This window comes from Ptychodera flava, chromosome 5 (genome assembly GCF_041260155.1).
Source record: "Ptychodera flava strain L36383 chromosome 5, AS_Pfla_20210202, whole genome shotgun sequence".
Taxonomy (NCBI): Eukaryota; Metazoa; Hemichordata; class Enteropneusta; family Ptychoderidae; genus Ptychodera; species Ptychodera flava.
The window spans coordinates 14,535,283-14,553,597 of NC_091932.1; the positions used below are offsets into that span (position 1 = coordinate 14,535,283).

The 18,315-nt window shown below is 37.2% G+C and overlaps 1 protein-coding gene across 2 annotated transcripts in view; it reads right to left on the reverse strand.

Annotated features, from left to right (window-relative positions):
* LOC139133089 (uncharacterized) overlaps positions 1 to 18,315 on the reverse strand; it is a 56,727-nt gene that overhangs the window by 13,622 nt on the left and 24,790 nt on the right. For both annotated transcript variants that reach the window (XM_070699507.1, XM_070699508.1), the window contains exon 2: positions 10,176 to 10,295. In XM_070699507.1, coding sequence (XP_070555608.1) covers positions 10,182 to 10,295 — 114 coding nt within the window. In that variant the 3' untranslated portion in view covers positions 10,176 to 10,181. The remainder of the gene's footprint in view (positions 1 to 10,175; positions 10,296 to 18,315) is intronic.

Consider the following 18,315-nt stretch of genomic DNA (forward strand, 5'->3'; position numbering starts at 1 on the left):
TTATACTTTTCTTACTTATTTCCTTCCTAATGAGACCGAATTTTTATTTCAATTGAGAAAGACAGTATATTTTTGCACTGAATCGATAAATATTTTTGAAACATTTGGCGCGCCGTAGAATACACACAAGGGTCTTCCTCTTAGATGAACAAACATAGAAATTTCACGATTGTTCACCATCCGGTCGAATTTTCCATCTTTTTTGTATGATTGCACATTTTACATGTATAACGTTGGTTTAGGCCTAGCTTTCTATACCTTAGTACCGGCGAAGCTTTGTCGAGAATATTGAGAAAGGATTGAAAAACGCTGGGTATGCTAATGAGTTAAGGATGAAGTATAACTTGGAAGATGTATACAAGGAGATCCGAGAACACTTTGCATATTAAAATGAATACTGATATGGTACATCGATATTCATTTATGCAAAGTTTATTCATTGAGTTTTGCATAAGTATGCATATACGGAGCTAATCAATTGATAATATTCAAGTACCTAGGATCTTGCATTTTATACACATTGTTCCCAACCACGTTTCAAAAAGGTAACGAGTCAACCATCGTACAACCGTTTTTGCCAATCATCAGTGCCGTGAAGCTCCAGACCGAACTTTAAGGTTAAAGGAAAAGTATTACCAACGTCAAGAAAAATAATTCAGAGTAAAGTGCCGAGCTTGTAACTTCTATTTTTGAACCACAGTGCGGGCGTTTCTTTGTAATTGGTTGCTAAGGAATCATATGACTATTCCGAAAAGGATAAGAATTGACGGTATTGGGCTTAAATACTGTTTTTTATTGTTTTTTTTTTTACACAGCACTCTAAAAGCGTCGCATAGATTTTAAGATGGGCGCTTGTTACCAAGAAAACATTAAAGAACCTCTAGTTATAAAATGAAAGCTCAAACTTTACTTTTTAAATGTCCTTGTAATAATGCTTAAAAGCAACTATTTAATGTGGTAACAAGTGTCCTTCTCTTGATATCATTGACTATTTGAAGAAGATGAAACACGATTTCTTACTTAACTTTCTCTCTTGTGTGAAATGCTCATTTATGTACTCTGTGGTTTTGTCAAAGAGGTCTTAATGGTATCATTAAATTTGCAAATCAAATCCTTTTCAGTAAAAAGCCGCTAAAATTAAAATAAATTTAAGGGTGTGTTTTCTGAATATTAGACCTCTGTTTGCAAATATTTTGTCCGAAAGTATCGCGTCGCTTTGGTAACTGAAAATCAATTTTTGGGTACGCTAACTTTATATTTGCTCTCTCTTGGTTCTCATATTTTAAACATTAGGAATATATAGTGCGTAGTTGCACAGACTCAATTGTAAAGCTGAACATAGTTTAACTTCAAAACATCTTTACAGTCAAGAAATCCATGTGTGTACTTAAAAAGGCTTGTACACTTGAAATAATTCGATAATGTCTAAGTGGCCTGACAGAGAGGACCACTGCAATAGAATACATTTCTTTGTCTAATTTCATATGCATTGCCTGCTTACTGTGTGATGGAAGGGATCTTAAACCTTCAGGCGATCATCATATTTGATATACCCACCAAAAACAGCTCGACGTCGCTGCCACCGTGGTAGTGTCAGCACAGAAATGTTTTATCATTTTCTCCTTGAAAAATGGATGGCTCATTATACGACAGTACCACCGCCTTTCTTCCATTTTATTACGCACTCGGAATTGGGGACGTAACTAAATATACCTCCGACCTCGAATACGTATAAGAATGTACACCAAAACTCTAGTACGCTCTTTCTGCCTTCGAGAATGAATTATAGGCAATATCTTCACACATCTTCAGTAAGTTTAGGGTTATGCCCGGTGAGGAGCGAAAAGCTCAACGTTCTATACCTTGACTCATACAGACCAACGTAATCCAACGACAGCGATCAGAATATTAATACCCGACAGCATACCACGCATTGACCCCAGTTCATTCAATTTGATAAAGTTCCTTAATTATCAACGATGCAGACCCAGCGGGTTTTCACCCTGGAATAATATTTTGATGAAAGATCTAACGCTGGGTTAACCTTTCCCACTGAGTTACGTGCTCTAAACCACATTCTTCCCCGTCGAGAAATACTTGACGGGTGAATTATTTAACTTTCCTGTAACAGCAATGGTATTCGCTGCGAGTGTACTGATACAATTAATAGAGCAAATATAATATACGTTTGAATACATACCCAAGGGAGTGCACACTTTTCTTCATTTTCATACGTTTACATTTCTGCATACATGTGCATAATCGTGAATTAAATTGAGCACGCGTTGCCAACAAGGCTCACGTGACCATACATGTACTTTTCGCGCGCGATACACCTTTCTGTTCGTGAGAAATCTTTCGGTCTCGCAACGACCTTCCATAAAATTGATAGACAGACTCGCTGACAAGAAGAACAAACAAGGGCACGACAATTTAAGTGAAAGCCTTCGAGGACAAGAGTAAAAGTAACGACTTCAAACATCTGATGATTCACGTTGACAGCATGGAACAACAAGTACAAATAAATCATTTGAAACGGCCTGGCGGGTGAATGAGCCCGGTCTACTCAAACAAAATCATGCCATTAGCAGATATTTTTTCTCCTGTTTCTTATCAATCTTAAAAAAGTCTCCATCAAAGCGATGAGAGTGTATTTCCATTGAGGCTTTAAATCAAGATATTTTTGGACAGGCTTCGAAGCAAGAGTAGAAAGACTAGATTCATTTTACTTCGCGCACGCGAGACATAGCTAGGAGGGCTCGGCGCTTTCATGTTCTCGGTAACGCCAAGATTGCCTGCAAGCGTAGTTATTTGGTAAATAAGCAGTTCGGTAAAAGAATAGCAGCACGTATTCCTAGTCGTGTATATAGATGGTGAAAAAAAACCAGCTCAAACGTTGGGCGTCGCAATAGAAATCTTAATTTTTCAGTTAATTTTAAAGGTTCATTGGACGAGGTTGCCTGTGTATTAAATCGACATTGCATGATTTTATTGTAAATGTTTCAAGATGGACGTAGTCATGGTATGGTCGATATTTCACTAGGGTTCATCTTCCAATCTTGGTTCTCCGCTTAGGCAGAAAGTTTCGGGTCTGCCATTTCACATGGCAAATTCCATTTTCTTATCTTTCGTTTCAATTGCCATTTTGCTCTCCACTTTGACGGCTCAGGGTGTCGCCTTTATTCAAAGCTCCTGCTGTATGCTGAAGATCAGATAGTATTCTCTTATCCCCAAGAGCGTGGTACAATGTAATGAAAATTTCTATTTTTAACATTTAAAGGATTTGTTTCTAGATATTCATCTTGTTCGTCTGGTTTCCTTCTTTTTAGAAATGTTTTGTTACATGGGGTTTTTCAAGTTTGTCAGGCTCATATTTTCTTCGCGCGGGTATTCTACTTAATATCTAACTTCTTGACTGGCTATATGAATGAATGAATGAGTAGATAAATCAATCAATCAATCAATCAATCAACTAATCAATCAGCCAGCAATGGAATAAATTTGATGGACAACAGCTACCAGAAACGGACGTCTGACAGGCCAAACAAAGTGCATGTTGACGCGCTGCGATGAGAGATACAAGATAAACCGATGTAATAATGGGAAATCCTGCAATTCGTACATGTATACGAAGTCTGGAATTAATCGGCACACGGAATTCGTTCGAAAATCCAGAAAGGCTCGTTTCCGATATTCGCCGCCAAAAGTAATATCTTTGATACTATCAACTCTCATGAGAATCCATTATTACATGAAGAAAAAAAGACCGGGGGATCAAAAGAAAGCCAAAGTCCTCAATTGCTCGAAATTAGCTTCATAAAGGAATGAATAACCTTCTGTGAGAGAGAGCGAAAGAGAAATAAAGGAACGGGGTCAAAGGCCAGGTTAGCAAGGTCGACATTTTCTCGGCAAAAGCCTTCTAAAAAGGATATATTAAAACTCCGACTGTAATGCCTGGTGCCAGACTTCTGAACACAAACGTATCAAAGCTATATATTATTCATTAAATGAAATGTGTACTAGTAGGCATATTTGGAGTTCAGGAACTTTCCATTCCGAGCACTGTCACGTTGAGTTCGAGGAATCAGAATTGAAGTCGGTTCTACTGTTGGCGGGAAGTTGAACCAAAGGAATTGTGACTAATCACATCAAAGCGGCGCTCGCTTTTTTACGTAAACCTGCGCTAAGCGAAATATTCCCAGAAGTTTCGTGCCAGCAATTTTCAACCAAAGGAGAAAAAAACACAATAATATATGTCATAATACGTTATGATATCCAATGACGTTACAAGATCTCGTTTATTTCATGCACATCGTCTTTCGGTTAAATTCTTGACAAAAGATTTCAGAAAGCTCTTTCACATGTTGACAGTTTATCTTCTATCGTAGCGAACCACTTCGTCTGCTCTGCCTGCCAGCGGTGGACATACATGTATACATGGGACCTCACGAATGGAGCTCATGAATGGACTCTAAATTTCTATCAAAAAAAAGCATAAAAGATGGTAAAAGGACTTGGATAATCTGTACAGGATACATCGACTGTCCGACTAGATTTATGTGTCAATTTTTATTGTGTGTTATATTTGTCAGAAATCAAGAATATTCTCAAAAATGGCCGACAAAATGTGCTTAATAGAGGAAGAGAAAACGGAAATAAAGACGTGCTTTGTGATACTAACTATAGATGTAAAGGCTGAAACGATTGCTTGAAACTTAAAATTTCACCGAACAACGAGGCCAGGTTTATAGGGACAACAGGCTTGATTCACATTTATTCAAGCGATTGCAATATTTAGAAGGTGTTCAAGCATATCCGAACATGCAAAGCAGACTTTCAAGTTGCTGGTCGAGTGAACAGTTTTACACTTAGATCAACAAGTAAGATGTTGTCGTTCTCGAAGAAGCTTTTCACTTTGATGCATGTATGCTGATGAAGATGCACGACGAAGCGGAAACGGCCTCTCTGAATTGTAGACAAGGCTGTTTATATTACCGCCAGCTTTAAAAGAAAAGGAAAAACAAGATTCTAATCTTATTTCCGCATCAGTGTCTGCCCTTTATTAATTTCAACCTCTGTAAAAGGCTAAACATAGAACAACATGATGCTGTCAAGATTCCCAATCAGATGCCGACTAAATGAATAAATATTTCCATTACGTAGATCTGATGGATGGACATATTGATATGCGTCTCAATTAAGTATAATATTACTTGTATAGCACTTTTTCAGCTCCATGAAAGGGTATTGAACGCTGTTAAGGCACATCTTCAATAAATTGAAATTATTTACTTGTTCAATATTTTACGTACACGGTGGTAAACGTGCAAAAGAGTACCTTGGTCGTTATACCCGTTACAGCGTAGCTTTCTCTTATTGCAACATCACAACAATACTCGCAAGAAGTCGTATTCAAGTCCGCTGCAAACGCGTGTACTCATTGGCAACAGCAGGTTGCATACACTTGATAGAACTGTCGGCAAATATAACGACATACTTAAGCATATTCTGTAAATATTGAGATCGAGAAAGACACTCACTTACATCTGCGGGCGTCATGGTAACCACTATATGATGTAACACTGCTACTGAGTGTGTAGTGTCGGCATGCAACGTCTAGATGTTAGGCGAACCGCATTCTCCAACACGCTTGCCCTCACACCAACCTTCCTACCCATAATATAGTACATAACTCCCTGATAACGTGATCTTCAAAATTTAATCTCTCTCTGTTTGTCTTTCTCTGTTTCTCTGTCTCTCTGCTCTCTGTATCTCTTTCTCCCTCTCTGTCTGTCTGTCTGTCTGTCTGTCTGTCTGTCTGTCTGTCTGTCTCTCTCTCTCTCTCTCTCTCTCTCCAACTTACAAAACGTCAACGATCATAATGTTGGTCTGAGTAAATGGGTCTATTTGCCATTTATTGCAAACCACATGTACCTTTTTCAAGGAGCAAGAATAATCATGTATACGTGACCTTCTTACCCCATCAGTCGCATTCTCTTTGTTTATGTGAGCGAGTCTCGAGTTAAAAGGTCAACTCAGGTCAATCTGAGACATTACTGCTTCACAGTAGGCTCTCGTAGCAAGAGTGATCCGAATTAGTCAATGTTTAATCCGTGCTGTGATGGAGCAAATGCAGGGAATTTCCCCTCGTTGTTCGTTGGTTCTTGACAGAGTACGAAGACCACCATTTTATATCGAGCTGGTCATTGAATATTTGCACTCTGCTTGTAAGTTGCATACATATTGCTGTATCGTTAACGGTTGAAATGACTGAGATTATCGTAAGGTAGATCGCGCCTCGGGAACAGATAATTATTTGGACTCTCAAACTTTTACAATTCTTTTCTGATCTACCACTTGTGGGGGCTCATTTTGAAGCAGCTGCTCTTGGAGAAAGAAAAATTTTACCGGTTAGTTTTTCGAAAATCCAAAATTTAATTTTCCGCCATAGTAGAGTTAACACAGGAATGGCGGCCAGTTTGAATTTCAAATATCGAAAAACGCCTGGGTAATATGTTTCTCTAGAACTATTTTATCCTAGATTTTAAAAGAGAATGGCTGCCTTAGGGAAAGTTTTTGAGCAAAAGTTTAAGTCTTTCACTTTAGAGGCGCATACTACCTTAAAATGAACATGTTTATGAAATGTGTCAATGCGATATTTACTCTGACTCTGCATAGAAAGTCACGGAAAGAAAATTAACCTCATCAAAGCGTGCAATTTCTCCCAAAATGCAGCTCTTATTGTTCCTTTTGGAAAAGTTTTCGTCTAGCTGACATAAAAAGAGCACTTCGCCGTAGTCTAATCGTTAACGAGAACGAAAGAAATGTTGGTACAAATTTCTGTACTGTATCACTGTAACAAGAATCTAGTCAGATGGAAATCGTGTCCAGGACGCATTATCGCCCTAGTCGAAACTCTGGATGTAGGGCCGGCTTTGTTTAAGAAATCTGTATCTTGTTCAATCTCAGTAAAGCCTACCTCACCGAGGGACTCATTTTCGTTCGTTTTCAATCTCAGAAGTTAGGAAGGCCAAAATGAAGCCACTTAGTGTCTTAACAACGCAGAAGTGAGTTTCATGTCATCGTGGAGCATCGGATAGCCGCCTACGCCATCTTGGAAAGCTCAGTCGGAGTGCCATACAGAGAAATATTTACATCACACAGGTCACGTGAAGATTGACAGAGTTCACATCTCGCTGCCGCTGATAAGAACGGTTCAAATCCGGCCGTTCAACATTAGGCTCTTTTAAATGCATGGGGTATCAAATGGGCGAGAGACAGGAGTAAAATTGCATTTGGCAAACACGTCAGCAAAACGAAAACACTGCATCTTGATTTGAAGGTGAATGTTTTTGGTGTATCAACGACGTACTGTTACTCAGGAGAACATCCAATACAGACATAGTATGATATTAATTACAAACATGGATTTGCTAAGGTCGACTCGTTAAATCTATATCAGTGTGGGGCATCTCTACTTTTGTCTAATGTTTCAGTCCTCGTAATATCAGAACCTCATTTAAATGTCAGGATTTGGGACAATCTTTACGTATCAATAATTGTTCCGTAGAGGCTTTTACGTGCAATGGATGACAGACATGTTTATGGGTAGAGCATGCTCCTTAATGCCGCAGAGAAGCAGTGATCGATGGTTTTAGCTTTCGCTGACACGGGAAAGCCTACAGCAAACGTGAATTACCATTTTCACACTGGAAATGAGATTGTTTCGTTGTGACTTCCACATTTTGCACTTCATGATTATCAGCAATTCGGAATTGACAGAGAAGCTATATTTATTTTCACCTATTCAAAAGTAAATTTTTATGTTAGGTAAAAAGGCAACTGTTGATAGTAATACTGATACATAGCTGCTCCAATGAAGTAGCATTACTTTCATGGACGACGCCATGTTTTTAGTTGAAATATTAGGGTACATATCCAGATTTGTAAAATGTTTCTCCAAGTTTTTGAAAATTACTAACGTATTTGTTTAAGATAAGGGTTGCTTGTGAGGGTGGGAGAGAGAGAGAGAGAGAGAGAGAGAGAGAGAGAGAGAGAGAGAGAGAGAGAGAGAGAGAGAGAGAGAGAGAGAGGAGAGAGAGAGAGAGAGAGAGAGAGAGAGAGAGAGAGAGGAGAGAGGAGAGAGGAGAGAGAGAGAGAGAGAGAGAGAGAGAGAGAGAGGGGAGAGAGGGGAGAGACAGACAGACAGACAGACAGACAGACAGACAGACAGACAGACAAAGCACCATTATCATTAAAGGGGTGGCTGAAATACCACTCGATACGAATTTTTGAAGAAGACTTTTAAATAACAGTGTTAAAAAGGAAGCTCAAGACGGTTTATTTCTTCATAGTAATTTTTAATAAGCGTTTGCAAATAGTATTAATTTAAAAATTCACTTTTAAACTTTAGCTTAGTCAGGTCGCATGTTCATTTCATAAATTAATTTATAAGATGACCCTGATTAAAAGGAACCCAATACATGGCGGAGGCAAACACCGCCTTTTAATCTATCAGATGCAATTTAGTGTGAAGCCTGTGAGTGAAAATTGAACGCCGATCGCCTGGAGTCGACGAATTGATACTCTGAGTTTATCCTCTCTCAATGTTGTAGCTGGCATTGAAACGTGTGCGCCGCTCCGTTGGTTAACACATGGAAAAGCACGTGTAGCATGGTTTTAATTCAACGCTCAGCATTACCGACGACGTTAGGTCTGATCTACTCTAGCGTAAAACTAAGACCTGACTGTTACTCCATTACCGGGCAATGGCACTGAGAAATGTTTGATTGCCGCCTTCATTCACAGCCAATCTATCACTCATCCATCAACGGTATTAAATTGCGGCAAAATTCAGGTCTTTCAAGATTTAAAAGCGGTGAAATTTGATCTATATATTGAATAGAGCCTCCCGACACAGACGCCTAATTTCCCCTAAATTAAAACTATCGCTGGGATCTCCATAGCAAAGCTTAAATCTCTTGTGTGTTCAACGCATCATCGTCTTCCGATATGTTTTACTTAATGCTTGTAGATCTAATACGTAACCCCTTACAAACATAAAACTAAATATAAATAATTTTCTTTGAATTTTCATACTTTACAAATCTAGCTTTAATTGTACAATGAACTTCATTGAATGACATTCTGATTGCGCAATCCATCGCAAGAGATGAACGCATACGGTGAACCTCTACGCAGTTTAAATTCCTGTCTCATTTCGTTTCTTCCGTGCCGAAGACATGACGATATATGGTTTCTTATTCTACACTGATGACATATCAAAATGCAATTATAGCTGACGTCATCTAAATAACGAAGTGCCATCTTAAGTTGATATCAACCGGCAAGATGCATTATAAGAGAATGAGACGCCAGATTGTTCACTCTCTAGGCCCATTCTAATTTATCTTAAGCTAATACATGCTGACAATCTGCAGATAGACCAAAGACGAACATAAAATAAACATGTAGTTATAAGGGAACTCTTGGTACATAAATATACATGGTTTGCAGTAACATGAATTTTGGTTTATTTTTATACGCTAATATTTTGTTTATATACAAATGCGAGAGTATATTCCCAGTGTATGCAAATGGCAACTCATGATCCATATAATTTAGGAACGCTGAAAAGTAATAATAATCGATTTTGGGACAGTCGTCAGGCCACTGCATATCAGAAGGGTAGGAAAATTAGGTGATTGCACTACGTACTCTTTTGAGTAGCGAAAACAATTTACACCGATACAACCGAACTGCATTTGCAAGAATACATCATCATATGCTAATAGGTGTCTGCTAGGATATATTAAAATGAAGGGTATTAGGTCGCAGCCATTTTATTGTCGGAACCTGGTTGATGATGTGTTTATACGAAATGAGTGTCTCGACTTAAACCTAGACTGTAATTCGCAAATCCCAAGTCGCCAGATCCAGGGCTGCAGTACAGAGAGTGGATAAAGGAAAGGAGGAGTACAATACTCTGGTCTGCGGGGTAAACTCTTTCAAATATGCATTTCCTCAGGGCTGATACAAAATCATTGCTGACGAGACAGGAAAAATTGATGAGCGTATTTGATGCATTTGTTAAAGTCCAGGGTCTCCGAAACACACAAATTTGCCATATGGAAAATCTGAAAAAAAGGGTAGACTATTCATAGCCGGAGACTTACCCGTTGCTATGGTTTCACGAGTGAACAACCTCCAGGCGGGCATTTGGTCGTGACATCACCAGTGGAAATAAGGATCTTATTTTCAGAGCCGATTAGCTTCTGGTTGCTCGGCAATGTCTCCTAGCATGGAAGAGAGAAAAAAAATTACGCATTTCTAAATGCACTTCGGAAATCTGACGAGAGAGGCTTCAGTAGCGATCTAATGGATTGGAAACTGCCACTTTCGCTCACTCGAAAACTAGAAATTACCCTAAGCATTAACAGCCTGAAATATACCAATCCATTTATATATTCTTGCTGTGATTAACACATATTCTTGTTGCACGGGTGGCATTTCCACATATCTTCGCGAACGTTGGAGAGAATTCTACAGTTGTACATGTATCTGTTCATTCGAATCTTCTTGTATTTGATAAATTATTGTGCTGATTCAAAAAGTGGAGCAAAAAAAAATTGGTTCTACGTATACGGTTAATCTTGTGCATATGATCGTCCCTATACATTGTTAGCGTAAGCATTTCTGCCATTTCATTTGCATTGTTTTGTGTAATGAAAATAAAAAGTAATAAGATTTAGATAATTTAAAGCAATCAAATCATATGCCAAACTCTCATTCCTGGCATAATCACCATACTTGGCTGGGAATCTATCTCTTCGCGTCAGAATTAGTTTTTCATAACATTTCACAACACATTCACTGATAAACAAGCCTATTATTACTCAGCAGGAGTTGCCAAGAAGCCGATTTTTAAATCTAGCCATCACGACCACATGCTGTAAGTAATGTATTCTAATGTACTGGCTGGTATTTAGCTTCCGAGAGCGATTACTGCGAGGGTATTCCATTAAAAAAATCTATGGGTTGATGCCATTACTGTTTGGCAGAGATCGATGATGCATATGATACAGGGCACAGCTGTGACAGATGTTTCAATGATTCTGTCACTCACACCAGACGGAAGGGGTTAAGTTCAACATTCATGCCAGACAGTATTGTTGATCACGTCTGATTTATATCCTCCGCATTGGCACTTGAATGAACTTGGTCTTCCTATCATTTGCACTCAATATATATCTAGTAGAAGCAATAAAATAATTGAATTAAGAGGAGTATTGCACAACAACATGGTATATGATCTACTGTATTATGTTGTCGCCATGTTTAGCTCTGATTTGTTCACGTAATATTATATTATATTATATTACATTATATTATATTATGTTATATTATATTATATTGTATTGTATTGTATTGTATTGTATTGTATTGTATTGTATTGTATTATATCACATTATATTGTATTATATTATATTATATTATATTATATTATATTATATTATATTATATTATATTATGTTATATTATATTATATTATATTATATTATATTATATTATATTATATTATATTATATTATATTATATTATATTATATTATATTTTATTATATTATATTTTATTATATTATGTCATGTCATGTCATGTCATATCACATCACATCACATCATATCATCATATCATTTCATATCATATCATAACATCATATTGCGGTTGAAGAGGTAAAGGCCTTGATGGCATATTTCCTTTCCTAAGAGAGTAGCATTTCTTGTCTCCATCGAAACATCACGACAACATTTCAGAACTGTGGAGACAATAAAAACGGCTTGTTGATAGCATTCATATTATACTACTATCTCGCAAACAACGTTGTCGTCTTAAAGCTGACATGGTTAAATGTTATTGTTGGAATTTGAATATCTTTCATTTTGAATGCATTGACAGATCATGACTTCGTTGGATTAATCAACTGACGGCTGTACAGGGATGCTATCTTTCATTAACGCGACCAATCTTCTCATTTCTGAGTTCAGTGCAGCAAAAAATGCAAAACGTTGGTTGCAAGATAATGCAAACATCATGCAAACTTTGTACAGAAGATTAACAATCCATTCATTTGCCTTATATTCTGTATTTGTGTCAATCTGTCTTTCTAGCTGTATGTCGGTCTATCCGTCTGTCTGTCTGCCTGTCTATCTGCCTGTCTGTCTGTCTATCTCTCTTCATCTATCTATCTATCTATCTATCTATCTATCTATCTATCTATCGATCTATCGATCTATCGATCTATCGATCTATCGATCTACTAACATGTATTTGTTTGTCTACTTGTTAATCCATTCATCCGTCAACCTGTTCTGCTTATCTACCTAAATCTTGCGTCTATTTACATTCTCAAATAACTCTCTCTCAGACTCTGTCTTCTGTCGGCTTGTCTATCAGTCTAACTGTCTGTCTGCCCTTCTGCATGTCTATCTACTCACTGAACAATAATTAAAACATATTTAAACTGTAAACATATTAAGCTTTCACTTCATTTAGCTTCAGGGCGGTTGGCTCTGCTTGTGCTGTCCTGTATATTCCAATGTTCAATTTCCTTAATAAATAGATTCACTAATGAGCAATGTTTAAGAATATAAATCAACCATAAATAGAACGTTATCTATGGTGAATATTCGTTTGCCTTCAGTTTTGTAATATGTGAATTATCTCTTCCATTTCGGACGTCACATAGGCGTCTAATTATTTGATATAGGGACACAAAGATGTATAGACGTACAACTTTACGTACATTCACATTTGCTCTCTCAGCGTTTGTGTTTCTGCGTGTTTTCAGGTCCCATGATATGTTTACATCGATTTGCGAGGCTATACATGATCGTGTTCACCATATGTAAATGGTACCCAGCGTGGTGCATAACGATCGTTTTTAGATACCAAAGGAAAAGTATGACAAGTTTACCACATGACATAGCATTAATAAAACCAGGAAACCTAGTTTCCTAGTTTTCTATTTCCTGTTAAATGCAGTTAATAGTAATAATTTACAGTAGTAATTTATTCCATATAAATAAAGTGTTTATTCCTACTTATTGGAAATGGAGTTGGAAAATGGATGTTTCTGAATAACTGCATCTGACTCTTTCACTCACGACGGGACATGAATAAATCATAAAAAAGGGGCAGATTCTCTTTACGAATGAACAGTTTGCGTGTTCAAATGCATTTTCTGTCTAGCTTGAACTCACGTTTGAACTGGTTTCCACAATCGATTTGTATGGCATTTTACTGTATGTTTTCCCACAATTGTGCATCTGGTGCACACTTTATGGTAAAATGTCCTGGCATATGCTTTTTTCTAAGGAATTACCAAATTCATTTCTGGTATTGTGTTTTTGACTGACTTGTGAAAATGAACAAAGCAGTGGTGGCTATAATAGTACCATAAAAGAAACAGAGAAACCAAATGGCTGCTTTTAGTGAACAAGAACCAAGATCGATCGGCGACAGTATGGGCGAAGAAAAGCCTTTTCTATATACTTCGATAGCTGACTCATCAGTTTGCGATGCAGCGCTTGGGGCCATAAGTCAACAGAAGGAGACTGCATGTGATGCAACTCAAACGAAAGCTTATAAAATCGATTATTTAGGAACATCTTAAGGTAATTGGGGTAACGATGATAAAATCTTTACATTCAATGAAAGGGACAAAGTTAATAAAATATATACTCTAGAAGTAATTTAATGTCCAGCGACAAGGTATGGAGTATCTTAAACTCCCGAAGACCCGTAATTCCATTACAAATAATGGCAAATTACAAACGGAAAATGTCAGTTGTCAAAGCTTATTATTGGCATCACGGCGTTAAGAAAGTACGAGGCAGTCACGGCTTCATTTACTCGCACATCGATCCGACGGAAAGTGACGGAGCTTGCGTGATCAATGGGAAAAAAGAGATAAAAAGTACCGACTGAACTGAGCGTCTTATCTTTTTATTGTCAAGCGTTGAAAGTAATATACTATTCTTTCTTTCAAATCCCCTCAACGCGTTAACCTTTGACCCTTGACACATACACAGATGACTTAACATATCCTCGAAAAGCTTCATAACGTCGGAATACAAATATTTCCTGCATGAAGCAAATCCGTATTTTCCCTTGTGAGTTTGGTCTTTGATTCCACTATTTCCTGTTTCTTTGTGAGGTTATTCCATGTGAAGGACTGGCACTGATCACCAGAGGAAGTCTACGTATAGTGATGAAGGCAGCGGCAACGCTGATACGGTGTGGCATATCACAGGGACGGTATATAAAAATTCCAGATGTTAATGACTGCTGACACTACACACTATTCACTGTCGTCTTTATAGTAAATATTTAGAAATATTCAATATGGGTTGCGAAACATTTAAATAACCATGGAGCTAATATATACGATGGCCGAGAGAGTTCTTCCAATTCAAAATTCAAAATGCAAAATGCAAAATGCAAAATTCAAAATGCAAACTGCAAAATTCAAAATGCAAAATGCAAAATGCAAATGCAAAATGCAAAATTCAATACTTGGAAACGAGGCTTGACAGGTGCCATCTTGGTCGGATATTTATGATGGCTAGATTTTCATAACTATTTCGAGTTCTTCATCAAAGATTGCTTTCTCATTTCATAGTTTCGATCTCAAGCATTTATTTGTGATCTGGGCCATGAAAGGTATTAATCTGGCAACCACATTATTAATCCATGGCATTTTTAGGCAAACGATATTTCAATGTGGAAATCACAGAAAGACACGATAAATTATGTCTTAATTGCATTTTGTTACGGATTTCAGACCTAAGGAAATGACGTTTTCAAGCAATTTTTATATAAATCGGTGCAAATTTGTGAATGAATTCGAAAATTAAATTGCTCGAGGTGCGCGGATTGTGCGCGATACATTTTGCGGCCAGGCATTTTTCTAGTTTTGAAAGAGAAAAATATTTGTGTGGAATCAGCTTTAAATTGATGTTTACGAGTGTTGACTACCAATATTGCGCATGAAATAGTTGCTCTTGTGCGTCGTGTTCTGTCTTATGCGAGCAACAAAATCGAATATTGCAATTTGATACACAGCCCCTTATTTGGGATATGCCATTTTCCATATTGGTTTTGACCCGACCATGTTTATAGTTTTAGTGATGATCCCGTCTCACTCAGACTATAATACATTTTAGACAAAACATCCGCCCGCGCCTATACTGTTGACAGTTTTTTTAATAGCTGACGCCTAAAAAGGCACTTCTTCCTGCCGTGGTGATACTTTCTGATAAAACGATAGTGTCTATGCTGAGACGCTGTTTACTCGGCCTGAGGCTGATCTGAAAGTCTGGCACAAGGACAGCTATGGATCTAGAACAGCTGTCAGTCGATGATAGTTACATAAAGGCACTTCTTGATCCCGGGAAAAGTGAAAAAGAAAGTAAGAAACGACATTAAGCTATAGAGAACTGCAAATCAATTACGTGTTTATCAACCCCAATCAATTAATTATTTTATTCTGAATAAGGAAGGCATCTAGCCGAAAAGTAGGTACCCTGAAACTTTGTCCATTCTGTCACACGCAACTCCATAGCAGCTCTATTGGGATGGGATGGGGCATGGTGACCATGTATCGTCTTTATTTCGGAAACAAAGCAGAGTAACTCGTTTTCTAATTAAATATGTCTGACTGAAAAGTTCATTTAATGTACAGCTTATTATTTTTGGCATAACCGTCCGATTTATGACGTTAGGTCAAGGTCAGCATTAGAAATGAAAAATTGACAAATAAAACTCCCTGTTCTACACCAAATGTCGATATTCGATTTATTCCAAGCATATTGTAAAGCGATGGTCTTTGCATCTTTTCACTTATTTCATGCGAACAATGCATAGGTAGTGGATTTCAAACCAATATGCGTTTAGTTCTCCAATATCATCATATATATATATAAGCTGGCAATGTAATGCACGGCGTTACATGTCAAATGCGATGTTGGATATGCCAACTCTAAAACGACAATCACGGAAAGAAATATGATGATATTATTACTTCTTCGATTTCGACATTAAAATTCAGTTGGCCTGAAATCGAAATGAAATTGGCTTCTCAACACAGCTGTCATGGGTACAATCAGCAATATTATTGTTGGGCATAAATTCTAGTCCTCACTTGAATTAATGTTTTCAGCATAACAATGGCCATTAGTCATAAACAGGCTATGTTGTAATTCTTAATGCTGGGCATGTGTTCATACTTTAGGGTCAAAATGGATATGCTGTGTTGATACTCAGAACAAAAGGAATGAAACAGTCGGAGTTACTGTGCCTTTAATTCAATAGTATTACCTATAAGCCTAAGGGATGTATAATTAAGCCTCGTTTCCAAGTATTGAATTTTGCATTTTGCATTTTGCAGTGCAAAATTCAAAATTCAATACTTGGAAACGAGGACTTATATACTTAATACATACCTTAGGCTTATAGGTAATACTATTGAATTAAAGGCCCAGTAACTCCGACTACATTTAGTAGCTTTGTTCTGTGTATGAACATAATATTTCCATTCTGATCCTATAGTATGAACACATGCCCAGCATTAAGAGTATTAAATAAAGGGGCTTTGTGCTGTAATAGGGTATAAGCATGGTCTATTTTAACTTTTGTGGTCTATACTGAGACCAAAAACACAAGAAATACGATATTCGACTAGGCATGGCGTGTAAATACCCCCTTCATTACATGTTATAAACAAATAAAAAAAGATATCGAGCTCAACTATTTCGTATTCTTTGGTTTTTGGAAAAGAAATGCAAATTGAATGTGCTGTTAAATTAATTTTCGAACTCTAGGCATTATTATATTTTATGAATTTTGCTGCATTCATCATTAGAATTGACGTTCAATTGTCGACCACTCACGATTTTGCAGAAATTAGAAGAATGCCGGCAGTGTAAATTACTTGCTATATAATATTACTTGTTTAAAGCTCCCTAAGCAGAATCTTTTGGCTGTTTTTTTCAGAAATTTTGTTTTGTGGTTTTCCTTCACTTTCTGCATTGAATCCCTAGACAGTCATTTAATGCCAAGTATTTAGCATATCAACATAACCTATATGAGTATAATCTCCATTGTAATTGTTGAAAATTGTATTCAAGTCCGGATTAGAATTCATTTGTAAACAATAAACAATGATCGCTTCACACATACAAGCTTTGTTGACAAAAAGGATACTCGAAATTTTAGCATGACAAAGGATTAGGCTCAGACACAGTAGGTGATAAACAGAAGCAGAGTACTAGTAAACTGAAAACCGTGTCACAAGTTACAGCTTATATCCCTTTAATAACAAGCTCTATGAATATTAGGTTTACATATACAATATTAGGTCAACATGGTCAACAAGGTCAAATGTAAAAATACCACTATTTTTCTGTTAGGGTTACGACGGCTAGTCGTATCCCTATCACTTGCATTTCGAGAAGACCGTAATATTGACTGAAAGGAAGTATTTTACCCATTATAGGCAACCCAAAAAAAACTGTCTGTTTGTTGTCATATCATCAGAAAATCAACCATGCCGCTGTGATTATGTGGTCGCCAGATTGATACTTTTCACGGCCCAGATCACAAACAAATACTTTAGATCGAAACTATGAAATGAGAAAGCAATATTTGATGAAGAACTCAAAATAGTTATGAAAATCTAGCCATCATAAGTATCCGAACAAGATGGCGTCTGTCAAGCCTCGTTTCCAAGTATTGAAGTTTGCATTTCGCATTTTGCATTTTGAATTTTGCGGTTTGCATTTTGCATTTTGAATTTTGCATTTTGTATTTTGCATTTTGAATTTTGCATTTTGCATTCAAAGAACTCTCTCGGCCATCGTAAATATAAGAACATCTAAAAAGAGGTCGTTATCTGAGTAAATTCAACTTTCACAGAATCCCTTCTTCCATGCATTGTTATTCGTTGAAGAGGGATAAAGCTTGTTTGTCTTTTCACCAAATGTTTCACACCGTTATGTGCCCTGCCACGTAGCCATCAGAAATAGGAATGCTAAGCATCGGGTAATCATCAACTGCGTTACTGTGAAATATTTCCAACAAATTGCGAGTTGTTCTCTCTTGATGTACAGGTGATTGCATCATAGCTTGTGCTCGGCTTGAATTGATGTTCCCCGTCACAATGGACAAACTGTATCACACTGAGAGAGCAAGATACGCAGTCATCAGAAATGGGATGCTACGCATTCGATACCAACTGCGTTACTTCAAAATATTTTC